This window comes from Diplotaxodon limnothrissa, linkage group LG19, assembly GCF_057381915.1.
Source record: "Diplotaxodon limnothrissa isolate DT_005_m linkage group LG19, D_limnothrissa_male_GT1.1, whole genome shotgun sequence".
Classification (NCBI taxonomy): domain Eukaryota; kingdom Metazoa; phylum Chordata; class Actinopteri; order Cichliformes; family Cichlidae; genus Diplotaxodon; species Diplotaxodon limnothrissa.
In genome coordinates, this window is record NC_140614.1 from 5,723,406 (window position 1) to 5,739,642 (window position 16,237).

At 38.7% G+C, this 16,237-nt stretch overlaps 1 protein-coding gene across 1 annotated transcript in view; it reads right to left on the reverse strand.

Moving 5' to 3' along the window:
- The window catches only part of akap6 (A kinase (PRKA) anchor protein 6), a 213,787-nt gene that overhangs the window by 18,845 nt on the left and 178,705 nt on the right, over positions 1 to 16,237 (reverse strand). The window contains exons 17-18 of the mRNA XM_085343525.1: positions 6,269 to 6,352; positions 5,889 to 6,041 (exon numbers count right to left, since the gene is read on the reverse strand). Coding sequence (XP_085199651.1) covers positions 5,889 to 6,041; positions 6,269 to 6,352 — 237 coding nt within the window. The remainder of the gene's footprint in view (positions 1 to 5,888; positions 6,042 to 6,268; positions 6,353 to 16,237) is intronic.

Below are 16,237 nucleotides of genomic sequence, written 5' to 3' on the forward strand. Positions count from 1 at the left end.
ACAACTTGTATTTTCTGTTGTGCTAAGACAGAGAAACACTGATGATTTTCATTTCTTCTGGTATGTTAAGTTAAAGAAGAATAAAAAGTAAGATGAGATTGTGCACTATACACCTAAAAAACAGCTAGAAAAAAGTATAATACAGAAATATGTGTGAAAAGATGATTAGTAAAACAGAAATAGTGACTTTTCTCAGGAAGTAACGACTCTTTTGATGTTTTCTTTGATAAATAACATGGTTGGTTGTAAAGCACTAACATCAATTAATAGCTTTAGTAATAAAAATACACCAATTTCAGTTTACTTCAGCTGTTAAAAGAAACTCTACCACCAAACACAAGTTTCTCTTTGTCATTTGTGTGTTGGTACAATAACTTGCACAAGCTGATCTCCTTTCTCAGTTCAGTACAGTTCTCACTGTACTTAAAATCTGAGCCACGCATTCCTGCAGTCATTTGCAGGCAGGCGAGCAGACTCATTTACACAAACCCTCTCTCAAAAATCCACACAGGGATGCGTGCACACGGAAACCAGAAGCGGACAGTCATTTTATCATTTATTCCTCTCTCATCTCCACTAGAAGTGAAATTACTCTCCAGCCAGCAGCGAGGTCAGAGTGTCTGGCCTCCGTTATTTGTCTTCTCCTCCTCTACAATATGTGTGTGTGTGTCCTTTGTGTGTGAATTTACAAAAGTGAGAGAGAGAGAGAGAGAGAGAGAGAGAGAAAGGCAGAGTGTGACCTCCAGCAGCACATGTAAAGCAGAATTAGACAGATTCTCCATATTTTCTTTGCAAGTGATACAAAGTAAGAGTGCGCTCAACTCTGACTCTTCAACACGATTAGAGAGTGTGGTCTTAATACAAACACAATACTGCGGCTCACTGATGAGTATGAAAGGGCAAAATAAATACAATTCAACTAGAAGCTTTTATCCATGCAACACGAGAAAAAGCATCGACAAATAACACATATTACAACATGTAACTGACAACAGTCAAAGGAAAATTCTATAAGAACAATGCATAAACTATCTATTAGATAAATTATAAGATCGTTAAAAGTGACAAGAAAAATATATGTTCTATAGATTGAAATAGACATGATGGTTCTGCAAGAGATTTTGTTTTGAATTCCACAGTATCCCCACAGATCAGAGTGCTGCACTGGGTACAGTTTAAACATGGGAAATTCCCACGTGGTAAGGTAAAGTCAGCTCCAATCAATACATCTCTCAGATTTTTGGCATATTTATCATCAAAGGTCAGAATATCTTTGAAAGAGTGACCTTATTAAATGGTCACTGGTGTTTAAAGAGGCATATTTTTATTTCTGTAGAAAGAAAGTATCACATTTTTAGACTGATTTTATGGAATGGTATTTATTTATTTATTCTTTGTTTGTTTTTATACCACACTTAGTAAATGATGAATAAGAACATTTTAGGAAAGAGTTAAATGATTTGAAAAGTCCATCCATTTGATTGCGCTTATCCTTTTCAGGGTCGCTGGGGCCTATCCCGGCTGTCTTACAGCAAGAGGCAGGGTACACCCTGGACAGGTCAAAAGTGTGTCGCAGGTCTAAGACATAGATAACCATTTGCACCTAGTGTTTTAATTAACCTAACCCTATGGGCTCAAAATGTGGTCATAAATATTTTGTACGTGTGTGCGTAAAAAAGATTTGTATGTGTAAAAAAGATTTGTGTGTGCATCTAGTACAGGTAGCGCTGCTGCAAAAACCCACAGAGCCCAGCAGCCAGCGCAACAAATTCTGGATCCTTTGCTTTTAGTTAGCAGTTAGCATTAGCAGCACATCCTGCGTCCGATGTGAAAGGACTTTTATGCTGTGCACTGTGACTCACAGCAATGGTCCTGGGTCAGCCCTGACTTTGTGTTAAACTAATCCTAAAGTAATAATGGTATTTCTAACCACTGATATACCACAACTTTTTCCTTTCAACAGCTACTGAAAGTTAGGGGACCTAGCTGCTATCGGATATTTATATAGCGATCCTCCAGCTTCAAACTGTATCACCCTTCAAGGACCTGCAGTTCAAAAAAGCGCCCCTCCGACAGCCAAACCCATCTGTTCTCTGATTGGATTGTTACATTTGTGATTGACATGACATTGACCAATCAGATGAAAGGAAGAAAAATAGGGTCAAAATCCGTACTTGTAACTTGCAGGGTTTTTTTTCCTAAGTCCACACACAAATCTTTTTTACACATACAAATCCTTTTTACGCACACACAAATCTTTTTTACACATACAAATCTTTTTTACAAGTACAAAATATTTATGACCACATATAACCCCACTAACTGCATGTCTTTGGACATTAGGAGGAAGCTGGAGTACCCACGAAAACACCGTGAAAGACCCTGGCCTGATGGTGGAATTGAACTCAGGACCTTCATGCTGTGAGGTAACAGTGCTAACCACTGTGCCGTTAAAACGGGAGCTCTAGTGCTATACCTTTATAGTATCCACATGGAAGTTTGTTTGATTAAATTTTGTTTATATATGTTTGTGCCAAATCACAACCTTACAATTATACAGAGAAAACCCCAACAACCACAGCGCTCCCTGTGAGCAAGCTTGGTGACAGTGAGAAGGAAAAACTCCCTGTTCTGCAGGAGGAAGAAACCTCCAGGCATACCTGGCTGGTTGTGAGGATTCAGTTGCTATGAAGGCAGAAAAACGTCCATAAAGAACCAAATGGTTGTTTTCTACAAGCTTTTTAATGTTTTTTAATTGGTCATTTTAACATGGAAGTCTAAAGAGTGCCCTTCCTGCTTGGCCCCAGAAGGTTTCACTTAGTTTGTGCTTAAATTCTAAACCAAAGGTGTGACACGGTGTGGTCTCTCTGTCCTCCTACACACTCCTGACCTCCTCTCCTTTTCCCCTCCCCTCCTTTACTTTCACCTTCCTTCTCTTCCTATTTTTTCTGAGCTGTTAGCACATGAATATCTGTCAGTTATTTTCCCCACTGTACGTTCCCTTCACATTGGCACGACACTTTGTGTTTCTGCTTGCAAGCACTAGTCTAACACAATAGTGCTTGAAGCTTAACAGCTTTTTATGCTTACGTAAGTGTGACTGTGCATGTGTCTCCCTGCCAAACCCTTCACCTTGTATCCAAATGCCCCCCTCCTTCTGCCTCTATATTCATCACTATTAGAGATCCATAACGCTTCCATTCTGCTGTAGCTCCCTGCCTTCAGCTGAAGAAAGCACTCAGCTTTTTGATCTGCCCAAGCAGCTCAGCTGTGGACGGCTCCCTCATGAATGAATTTTCGCTGAACACCAATGGCACAAGCTGCTTCCTCAGACAAGATGCCCATGTGCTGAGCTGTCATACTGCAGCGTTAAACCATCGCTGTGATAAGTGAGCACTTGAAACATGGAACCTGAAACGCATCATCAGCTACAGATTTCTTTTTGCCGATGTGCCGTCATGGTGCCAGACATGCGTGGTTTTCTAATATGCAAACTGTCAAAGTGTTAAAATCTCATTTGTTTCTTTTGTTTGTCGAGCAGGTGTCAGATGAAACATTGCTTCCATGACACTGATCACACTGGAAAACTAACAGATTAGCTTTTATCAACTGGAAGCTTCAGGAAGGCTTCGCTGATATAGAATGGACTTGGCACATAAAGGTTCAGCATAGGCAGACTTTTAAAATGCAGGATATCCACAGAGACTTTTGCCTCTCATAGTGGCTCGGCTTCAGGGTGGGGATAGTTTTGTTCAGTACAGACCATTGTTACATCCTGTAGACTACAGGGGATTTCAAAAAGTAACTTAACATGTTAAAAAAAAGTCAACAAAGTCTTCGTTGCCTGTGCTCCACTTCTTTACTCCAGTTTCATGAAATTTGGTGGGGTAGTTTCTGGGATAACATATCTCCACCACCTATATTCCCAATGATTTAGTAATCCTCTGACCTTTCCTCTAGTCAGGTTCTGATGAGACTTAGCTTTTCTTGTTAAGACATTAATTAGTAAAAAACATAAAAATAATGCTATTTTCTGAGTAAAATTACAAGGCCTGAGAATAAACCCTCTGCAGACAACATGGGCATCTTTAGATCTTAAGAAACCTTTTACTAATGATATACTGACAACCCATAGAGAACATTATGTATAATCTGTTATATAAGTTTAATAATTCACAACAAGTTTTCCTGGGCATAAAATTTTTTTTAAAATTCTAAGATTTTGAAAACAACTTTAAGCTGAGTTAGTAGCCAGAAAAACTACCACGTTCATTAAACTTTGTCCCAAATCTTAAGTTTTGTTTGACTACAGTGAAAGAAAAAACTAAATTTTCAAGCAAAATGATTTCTTACTCAGACTCAATTAGATTTTATTTACAAAGTTCCTAATGACATCAGCAGTTGCCTCAAGGTGTTTTACAATAATACAGAGAAAACCCCGACCTGTAAGCAAACACTTGGCGACAGTGGGACAGAAAAAGTACCTTTTAACCTTTTGCTTACTAGAGCATCGGAGAGCAACTTGGGGTTAGTATCTTGTCCAAGATTATTTGACATGCAGACTGGAGGAGCCACGGATCGAACCACTAACCCCAAATTGCTCTCCGATGCATCCATCGGAGTATGAATGTGTGTGAATGTATGAATGTAGTTAGGAAGCACTCAAAGTTTAGAAGAAAGTGTTTGTGTGATTGGGTCAATGTCGCATTTTGTATAAAGCGCTTTGAGTACTCTGAGAGAGTAGAAAAGCGCTATATAGAATGAGTCCATTTACCATTTAGATGACCTGCTCTACCTCCTGAGCTACAACCACCCCAAAAAGAATCGTCCAAATACTCTCCAGCTGCTTGGCTTCATGCCTTCCTTATTTACAGACCAGTACATTAAACTAAATAAGGAACAAGAAGTTGTGAGCTATAAGAGAAACTTCATTTGACTGCCTACTCGAAATACCCAGAAGTGGTAGGTGGGCATCAGGCACATGCGACAGTAACAGCTCACCATCAATGTGAGTTACTGTAACATAACTGAAATATGTGTCAATTCAAATAATCTTGTGTTTTGGTTATGCACATTTCAAATTATCTTAAGTAGAACGAGAGAAATAAAAGACTGAAGAAAGAAAATGAGAAAATTCTGAAAAATTGAGTTTTGTTGCAATTTAATAGCAGTGAGTTATCAGTATAGCAAAAAAAAAACATGGCTCGAATCTTGAGGGAAATCCACCAGTCAAAGAACCAAAAACAGATGTTTGCCAGAATTGTCACAGAGTATGAAATTAAAAGAAAAAGGTTACGATAATCTATATTTTTTTCAAAACTAGCGCGGGATCTGTGAAAGCCATCAGAAATTGTGACTTATTTTTAAAAGTTGATCACAAACTCCAGTCCAGGCACTGAAATCCTCCTTAGTGCGTCTTTCATTTTACTTCTACACAGAGCCTTAGAGAAAATGTTGTTATCTAACCACAGCCAAACTGTTAGACACCTTAATAACATTCATTTTGTTCCACAGTTTTGCCTGGGGGGGTTGGAGTGTGCGTATGTTTGACACGGGAGGAGGAGGAGTGTGTGCGTGTGCATGTGTTTGTGTGTGTGTGCATGTGGGGGGGGGGGGGGGGGGGGGGGGGGTTACCTAAGGAAAAAATAAAAACAGCTTTGTTCAGGAGTTGATGCTTATTTCACAAAATATTATGACACTGTCTCGGGTTATAAAAATTATTCCATAACCAAAACACCGCGGCTTCAATCGCGGCACCATCTGTCTTTCACGGCACATTTTAGCATCAAATCAAACGCTGACATGCTCACTGAGTGTAACAGCGCGTCAGCTGACTGCCTGCAGTGTAGAATGAAGGATGTAAAGTGTAAATGTCAGAGCGCTCTAACCTGCTGCTCTCCCAGCTCTCTCTTCAGTCTGTTCTGCCACTGCAGCGCCTGCATCACGATTGCTTCCCACCTTCTCTCTAGGTTGATAGACAGCAGCTGCAGGGCCTCTCTGTGCTGCTCCGCATCAGGGCCCACCTCAGCCATGGGGCCCGACTGTTTTAGGGTGGGGATTAGATCGATTTATTGTAAGAATTGACAACAGAATTTATTCTTCTCAGGGTTTCAAAAGTCTAAAAATTATAAATATAAAATTTAACATTTCTAAAGTATATTTTGTGAGTTATATATAACTCGTGTCTTTTGCTGGTGAGGTGAATCCACAGTTCTTTTACATTGGCAGCCAACTTTCCATCATCTAAGTTGTGTTTTCCTTTACCCACCTGGCTCTGTTGTAGCAGCTTCTGGCACAGTTTCAGAACAGAGGAGACCCCACGCCGTCGGGCTTGAATGTCCGAACACAGGGGCTGGATGGCAACATGGAAGAGAAAGACGAGGAGAGTGAGGTCAGAAAAGCAGCTCATTTGCACAACAACAAGAAATGCTGAGCGTCAGCTCATTAGTTCAAACTTCTTGTAGAGGTTGGAAAATCATATTGTGGTTTGTTTCACGTTAGCTAAGCTCCCCATTTCCTTTAAAAAAATTTAAATTCCAACTTCAAACCTTAAATTGGTTTGGTTTTTGGATACAAAAAAGTCCCATACCAAAAATATTCAATTTTTTTCCTGCTACTTTTTTAGATTTCAAAAAATCTGAGTTGCTCTGACAACCCCTAAAGATTCCTGCCAAAAGAAAAAGACAAATCATATGCGTCCTCTTTCATGCAACACTATGCTCTCTTAATTATTTATTTATTTAAATAAATATATTTAAATAAATATATATTTATTTACATTTTTTTGTTAGTACTTCTTACTTTACTGTAATATGTTTATGGTTAAAAGTATGTCAAGAAGCACGTAAAGTACAATTTATGTGCTTCAACGAGGCTCGACTCAATGTACTGCTCAGGATAATTAGCTGTACTTTTCTGGTTTAAATGATCATAAACTGTTGGTTTCTTTTACAGACTTACTGTCATTGCCCCTAATCCCTCCATCTTTCTTGTACAATGTTACCAATGTCCTGAATTTTCATTAATACTAACACAGGGAGAAATTATGGACACGATTATGAAAACAACACCCTAAACATTAAATAAACCAGAATTATTCATTTCTCTAACAATAAAAGATCAAGAAAGAAGACCTACATTCGCTGCACTTCACTGTAGTTAAATTCTGGTCATTCATTGCAGTTTATTAGCATAAAGTCAAATTCAGCACACAGATCCTTGATCAGCAGCAACAGTGCATAAAATAAATGACAACAGCCAATATTCCCCCTCTCTGCTTCCCTCCCGGCTTCTGTCTAATAAATGCAAAAAAAGAGGAAAAAAAAGAAACAAGGATTGGCAGTGCCTATTATAAATCACTATATGCTGATGAGTTTCCACACTCAAAGGTCAGTGTGTGTGTGTGTTTGCATGTTTCAGTGTTTACTCGTGCAGGCTTGTGCATAAAGTTTGTGTAGCAGTGGGTGTATGTGCAAACATATGCATATATTTCTGTGTGTGAGACAGCGAATAGAGGGGACAGCCTTACTCCTCTGCGGCAGGGACCAAGCACGTCCAAGCCCCAAACTATTTATGCTAATCCTGCCTGCTCGCTGAAAAGCACTTCCTTTACATTTTCTTTACATTTTTCCAATAAATATTAAACACTATTACAATGAAATGGGATTCTCTCTCTCCCTCTAACTCTCTCTCGCTCTCTCTTTCTTGCGTGCGCACACATTCACACTTTGCCTCTTTCTCACACACACTCAACACTTCTTCTCCCGTCTTTCATCTCCTCTTTCCCGCTCTCTTCAGTTTAGCATATTTGTGGCTTGCCTGGTTGTCTAAACAGAAGATGGGGATGCAGAATACAGCAGACAGGATCAAGAGGACAAGCCAAGTGTGTGTTCGCGTGTGTGTCTGTGGGGTGGCAGATAAATTTATTCCAAACAGGAGGTGTGTATTACATTGAGGGAGGAGGCTCTAAACAATGAAACGACTGAGTGATACTCGTTCCGCGCCAAATAAGTGCAGCAGACAGCACGGAGGAAGCACAGGAAGACGTATTAAACTAGATTGGGGCTGGAACAACACTTTGAAAACCAAATATGCTGATTGAGAAATGTTTTCAAAATGAGCTTTTTAGCATGTGAGAAACTTCTCTATATCACTCGTTGGGCAGTGAAGACCAGTCCATCCGTTTGCTTCGGTGCTGATGCAAGATCTTTCTGCTCCACAGAAAACCAGCTGTGTGCTTCCTGATGGATTACGACAGGTGTACAACTTATTGCCATCCACAAACAAATTTAACAGGCTAACAGACCCATTTTTGAGCTGTCTACTCAACCGTGTCTTGCAAACTCATTTGCTTCAATACTTAATCAATACAGTCATGTACAAAGACTGTGTAATGATTCACTGTATATCCCAATGTAACTGTGCCCTAAGGTTTAGTAATAGACTTTAAATCTAGTTTCTTTTATTAGGCTTCTGATAAGTGTCTAGTGCACAGCAGAACCATGGATAAACCATTATAGTACAGACCAGGGGTTTTCAACTAGGGAAACAAATGTCTCGTGAGGGTACTGCTACAGAAGAATAGCGCTATGGGAAAAGTGTGAATTCATTATTAAATTTAAAAAATTGATATTAAATACAATTGACGGCTGACATATCAGGCCAAGAGTAAGACTCAGTAAAGACAAACATAACTGATTAAAAGTTGAAATACAGCTGCTAGCTAAAGTTCAGAACAGGAAATTGTAAATAGTTTTTGTAAAAGCACCATTTCAAATCACAGTGGGCCTTCTGCTTTGTCATCTCATATCTGACTAAAACTTTCACATCCCAGATGAAAAACTAAATATGTAGAATACTTTTTAACATTAAATTCGACTATACTAGTTTGATTCAACTTTCATGCTGGGTTGAGCAAATATGTTAAGTTGTAACCCAAAACCAAAAATATTAGTGGACTGTCTAATCTGAATAGAAGCAAATTCTGGAGAATTATAATGAAAAGAAAATTATTTAGTTAAATCTATGCAAATATTTTGTTTTCGAGAACCACATTGTAACCATGCACATTGTCCTGGAGGTCTTAAACATGGAACAATGTAGCATTTTCATATATAATGCCCCCCATAAAGTTTGGGGAAACACTTTGTTCCCCCTCTGCTTCTTAATGTAAAATTCTAAATAAAAAAAATCAGACATGATTAAATTTCAAAAGACTTTAAAATTCATTTGCATGCATTTCAGTTGCACAATGTAGAAATTAGAACACTTTTTATACCTTGTCCCACCCTTCAGGGCACCACTTCAGCATTTCTTGAATTTTCAATGCCTTTTAGTATTATTTAAACTTAACCTGAATTATCAGTCTGGAAATAGTAGATAGAGTACATCTCGAAAATGGGAAACTGGTGGGTGTTTAGCAGAAAATGCTCCAAAAACGTGATAATCTGAGATTAAAAGACCCGTTTAACAATAGATAGCACAGTATAGATAAACTGTTAGCTAACAGTTGCTAAGTATAAAGAAATGAATAGCTGCTAAAGTGTGTATTAATTGAGATAACTAAAAATCTGTTTGAAAACATTTGGGGGACGTTGGTGTAGTTACCAACAGAGCACTGATGCCGTCTCCAACAGTGTTAGCTGCTTGGTTCTATAATACTTTAAGAATATTTGCCTTGTTAATTAAATGATGAAGAGCCTTGTAGGCAGGACTAATGTGAGTGCGATCTGCTTTTGTTAAACACAACAATATAATGATCCAAAAACTAAGAAAAAAAACCTAACTAAAATAAGCCCTTTCCTCCCAGCATGACATGAAATTAAGTAAATGTCTCAAGAAAAACATGACTTCATGTAGAGGAAAACTATATGTGGGTACCAGGAAAAATAGACACAACTTCACTGTTTGTCAGTGCAAGTGCAACAAACTTCTCTTTGAGAGAATTTATGGTAAAGGTTATGTGTTTTCACAAAGGGAGTTTACTCTTTTTGTCTATATTAAAAACACCTTTAAAAACACATTAACATGGATATGAGCGGTATACCAACAGTTGCATTACTTGTGAAAGTCACAAGTGTTATGCTCGCAGATTGGTAAGCTTTACAGAGCAAAACTCTGTTCTTTGTGAATTAATTTCCATACAGAAAGGAAAAAAAGAGAGATTCCTAAGTTTCTATTGTTTCTGCACTGCTGGTTTTTATGCACTGATCCCCCCCTCTCTCACTCTCTTTTTCTCTGGACCGGTCTAGCCTGGCTGGGTCCGTATTGACTCAGAGGGCTCTACAGACACAGTTGGACAAATATTTGCTAAAAAGCTTTTCTTCAAAAATACATGGGAAGCCATAGAGTGGCTGCGGAGAAAGGGATGGAGAATGTAGAGGGGAGGTTGAGATGGACAGAAAAGCCAAAAGCAAGTGTGAGATAGGTCGACAAAGAGGTGAAGGTAAAAACGAGGGAAATGTGCAAAAGCGTGAAGACTGAGAGAAAAGACTAGTGAGACTAGTGAGGGAATAGAAAAGACAAAACAAAGGTAATTGTAAACAAAGGCAGGAAATTTGCTCTTTTGGGAAATGATGACTCTATGGTGATACCCCTCAGCCTTTTAGTAAACATGCCTATGGTATCAATTTCAAAAACTTTGCCTTTTTCTCAAGTTATCACATTCACAAGATTTTCAGAAAACTTACGCTGACCTTGAGGTCGAGGTCACTGAGATTCGAGCTCGTCTACGATTTTTGGTAGAAGCACCTGTGGTATCAATTTAAAAATCCTACATCGCCACCTTAAGTTTTCGCATTCACATGATTTTAAGAAAACCTGATCATGGACCTATGACCTTTAGGTCAAGGTCAGTGAGATTTGAACTCATCCAACATTTTTAGCAGATGAACCTACGGCACTAATTTGAAAATCCTACGCGACTTCCTTCTTCAGTGATTGCAGTCACAAGACTTTCAGAAAACTTGACCTCTGACCTCAGTCTTGTGGTTGAAGTCATTGAGATTATAGTAGATACGCCTATGATATCAAGTTAAAGCTCCTACATTGCTTCGGTCTCCTGTTGTGCCATTTGCAAAAAACTTTGTGATTCTGTTGATCTGCTTTTCCATAACTGTCACAAGTTAGACCAGGAAATCAGTGTTGAGTGTGTCCAGTTGTTGCCCCTTTTTTTGCCTCTTTTTTTTTAATGGGACTTTTAATGACGATTTGTGGCCAAGTGTGAAGCTGCTAGGATGTGAGTCAGCACCACTAATTGTTCACATGCTGGCCTCAGAAAGGTAAACTAGTTTACCTAAACTGGTGATAAAGCTTTAAAATTTCAAAACACACTATATTATATTCAAAACATACGCCTTTTAATCAGTTTAAGTTGAAGGACATAGATCAAGGGTGTCAAATATAAGGCCCTGGGGGCAGAATTGGCCCGGCAATTCTGTAAAATGTAAAATTGCCCAAAGAAATCTCTTCCAGTTGAGTTATTTGTCCTATACAAGAATATATACTGGAGTTTGTTTAACATACACCAAACATGTCCGGTGTGAAAGCATTTTAAGTATCAGGAAATCTTACTTGTGGGTGAGCATAAGATGAAGTGAGAGAACTACTGAAGTAAACTAGCACTGTGTCAACACCAGTGCTGGCACTGTATGAGACTGTTATGGTTCAAATGGAGCAAAAGAGACACTCTTGATTTAATGAGTACTTCACCAACACAAGACCTAATTAGAAATGAGAAAACAGATTTAGAAAATAAGTGGATAAAATTAGCATCCTTGGCGAGGCTTCTGGCTCGTTCAGGTTGCCAAAGAGAAGAATTCATGAGGTTTCAGAGGAACCTCTAAGTCCTTCGTGTTGAACAGGTTGTGGTCCTTCAGCATCTGATCGGGAATTGTCCATTTCACAGCCATCTCGAGCGTCAGACCAAGAAAAGCTGTTAATGGCTTGTGTAGATCTCTCCAGATTGTCATATTCAAAGCTGACCAGCAGAAGAGACACTCAAAAGACAAATGATTTCACTATCTCCTCATTTGCTTTCTCTCTGTCTCTCTCTCCCTCCCTTCATGTATCTCTGTCACTCAACACTTTCTTTCAGGAAGAGTGACCGGCTCACGATAAACAAAAGGAAAAGGATCTGCTCTCCTCTTTCTATAATTCCCCCTTCACCCTCTTCCTCTCTCACTCCTTGGCTTTCTCAAGCTTGATCTCTCACTCTCCCCTACTCCATCCTGCTCTATCTCTCTCATTCTTTAAATCTCCTTCTCCTAAAAACAAAATCCTCTTAACTCTCCGCCACCTCCTCATCTCCACAATCTAATTACCAAGACCTGCCGTGAGGAGAGGGATGCAGGGAGGTGTGAGAGAGGGAGAAAAAGCAAAAGACAGAGAGAGGAGAGTGGAGGTTGTTACTGTGGTTGCTATGTCAGTGTTTCACGAGTGGAAAGCACTTTGAAACAGAGGTGAGACAGAGACATAAGAATAGAAGTGGGTAAGATGTGTCATTTTCTGAATATAGAGTCTTTAAAAAGCCATCATTCTTGGATTAAAATAAACAGGATTCATTAGTGTTGAGGCTTTTCCACCAAATCCTTTTCTGCGATTTCACAAATGAAGGTTACACCAAAAAATCTCTTCAAAACAATAAGCAACAGAACTGAACCTATATAAAACAATACATACACTGTCTATCGGAAAACCTGTTTTGAATACTAGACAGTAAATCTAATGACATATTTAACAGTGTCTTTCAATACCCGAGCGTTTTTTGTATTTTGCTGTTTGCCATAAAATTACTACAGCCTGACAAATACGGAGGGACGGATGAGATCAACTGTGATGTGAACACCGAGAAACATTAATAAACTCGAACTTGTGGACTTCTCAAACTTACTGGATTATTTCTCATCAGCACCCGAAGAAACAAGTGTTCAAACTGTTGGTCATGCAATCTATCCATCCACCCATTCTCTACCGCTTATCTTTGGGGGCTGGAGTCTATCCCAGCTGTCTTAGGGTGAGAGGCAGGGTACACCCTGGACAGGTCGCCAGTCTGTCGCAGGGCTAACACATAGACACAGACAACCAGTCGCACTCACATTCACACCTATGGGCAATTTAGAGTTTCCTATTAACCTATTCCTAGTAACTGCATGTCTTTGGACCGTGGGAGCAAGCCGGACGACCCGGAGACTCTCAAGACCTTCTTGCTGTGAGGCAACAGTGCTAACCACTGTGCTGACCCGATCTAATTCAAAGTAAATGTTGTGTAAAACACCAAACGTGAAGATCACCAGTTAAAAAAAAACAAAGGAAAGAAAACAAAGTCAGATAGCCACAGCGAGGGTAACCAGAAATAGAAAGAACAAAAAGAAAATGTAATAAAAAAAGAAAGACAACTACATAAAGGCATAATGAACAAGAAAAACAAATGAGAGACAACGGGGAGAGCAGACAAGGGCAAACTGTAAAGGATTCTGAGACAGAAATGAAGAGAGCGATGCACAGAGAGAGGGAAGGAGAATTTTGGCTGCTTGCGTGGTGACCCAGCGGATATTTCAATCAATTACCATTAATTAGAAATCTCTGATTAATTCTATTTGTTGATTAAGTCAATTAAAACCACAAGCACTCGTTATCGCACAACGAGCCTAATGAATTCCTGTCGACAATTTGTTCCCACACACATATTCCCTCTGCTGCTGCTAATACCGCCTAAAGCTACCCAAACTTTGTTGTTTGCATACTCTTTCCCATCTTTCTCCTCTTTTCTCTTCAACTCTCTCTCCTCATCTGACATTTGTCTTCTTCTTTCTCCTCCCTCTTTCTCATCCTCTTCTTTGTCTCTCTTCATCTTTGTTACAGTTTCATTTCGTCTATATGTCTAATTGAATTCATACAAAGACTAACGTTACAGAGCAAGCACACTCGGCTCCGTCGGTTCGTTGAAGAGCACCTTGACAGACGTCATTATGCAGAAAGCCTGTCCTTCAGGGTTTGGAGGCTGAAACAAGGATAGGAAACATCTATCCTGGTGTGTTGGTCGGGACTGGAGAATCAGTGTACATGGTTGCAGAACAAATCCACAACCTTGCTAGATTTTTTTTTTTTACGAGAAGTTAGATTATTGTTCTGGAGTTTTGGTTAATACCAGTGGACGGAATAAACATCAAGAAGTAGGGTTAAAACATCTTGGATCATGTATTGGTTTAGAGTGGGCAGTGTTTCGGTTTTGTTGGATCAGCTCCATCATCTCTTACCTCCCGAAGTACAAGATGTCAAAATTGTCACAAAATGTTAAAAATGGCCAAAGTTAAGAATTATTTTTTAAGACAACATTTGACATTTTATTTGATTGTGCAATGGTTGTAATCAGAAAGGGACAAAACATCTCAGGTACACTGATCAATATCAGCAGACAATATTTAAATATAAAAACTTGTTCCCAGTGCCGTACAACATCACTTCTAATGTCATTAACGTTAACTCAAACTAAACTAAAAAGTAGATCTGAAAAACATTTTAGTTAACAAAAAGCAGGGAACGTTGTTGCTGTGAGGCGACCACAGTCACCGTAGTTTTGTATTTTCTAATTAGTTCATTTTGACATTTTGTTTTTAATTCAGTTTAGTTTCTGTTAATTTACAGGGTGACTTTTCTTGTTTCAAAATGTTTAATTAAGTTTACCTTGTATTACCTTCAGTGCTAGTTTGTACTTTTTTACTTTCATGTATTGATTGATTGATAATACTTTATGTACCCTGAGGGAAATTGTTTCTAATCTGGTTTTCCTAATCTTGAACCATTTCAAGATTAGGAAAACCAGTATAGGCATTACAATAAATAATGGTCAGTTTTAATTTTTTGTTTTAGATAATTCAAACCTAGTTTGGGTTTTTAATTTAGTTGTAGGCCTTAATAACCTTGATCTGAATAAATAGTCTCAGTAGTCTCAATAGTATCTCAGTTTATTACTGTCAATGACAGCAATGTTTGAGACATTTTGAGTTTTACTTTTATTATTCTAGATGTTTACATAAGAACTAAACATGTCTGACTCTATAATACACAAAAGACTTCAGTATAAATTTGTCACACCTGAGACAATTTGTTGGGTGTGTAGCTAACAGCCGAGCTGTACTGAAACCATGAAAAGAGACAGCTGCCTAGATTACGTTCATCTACTTCCATATGAATAGAATGAGGATTATTTGCCAAGATTAGATTACTGGATTACTGATGCTCACTGTGTATTGACCGCAATGAACGTAGTAATAACTACAGATGCTGCCACTTAAAATGGGCGGCTCATCAGTGACGGGATCGTGACGGCTTCCCGAATGAATTCTGATCGATTGCCGGCTGATGGGTGGCCGTAATGATATCCCCCGCCGAAGACTAGGATGATGTAATGATGATTAGTAACACCGCTAAGTGTCATTGAGTTAAACCAGTAGTAATGTCTTGTGTATCCACCAGGGGGAGCAGTGTGGAGGCAAATTTATTTATTTACAAGTTTGCCTCAATATATAATTATACTTTTAAAATTTGTTCAGTGATTCTATAATTATGACAGAATCAGCATGTATATAATATATTGGTATCGATACATGTTTGCAGCAAATACAATCCAGGTTGTGCACATCAAACAAGCCAGCCAGTGATAATTATTGCTGACTTGTGTATCTGAACATAAAATCTTAAAATGATTCATTCACTGCACTGCTAATGTTGTCATATAAAATCGGAAATTTGAACTCGCTTTGATTGAACTACAATATGTGCGTGTGCGTGTATTCATATCTCTGTGGGGACAAAAAAATTGGAAGTTTATTATACTTGTGGGGACCAAAATCCTGGTCCCACAAGTTTCAAGGCATTTTTGAGACTCAAAATGTGGTTTTAGTGACAGTTTATGGTTAGGGTTAGGGAAAGCATTATGTCAATTAGATGTCCCCAGAAGATACCCGACGTGTGTGTGTATGTGTGTGTTTATTCGTGCCAGAAATATTTGATGCTTTGTTCTAAATATTTCTGATGATTAATAAGGTCAGTGAAAAGCTGCTGTAGAAGTGGACCATGAAGCTCTCGCGCAGTACTAAAACTTTTGGTAACTCTCAGCATTTACGCTTTCAAATAAATTAACAGTCATAGCGGCAACGATCAGAGTCATGCCTGCTTACTCAAGTTGTCTGCCGCTAATCTTTGTCTATCACCTTTAACATTTATTTTAATACTGTGG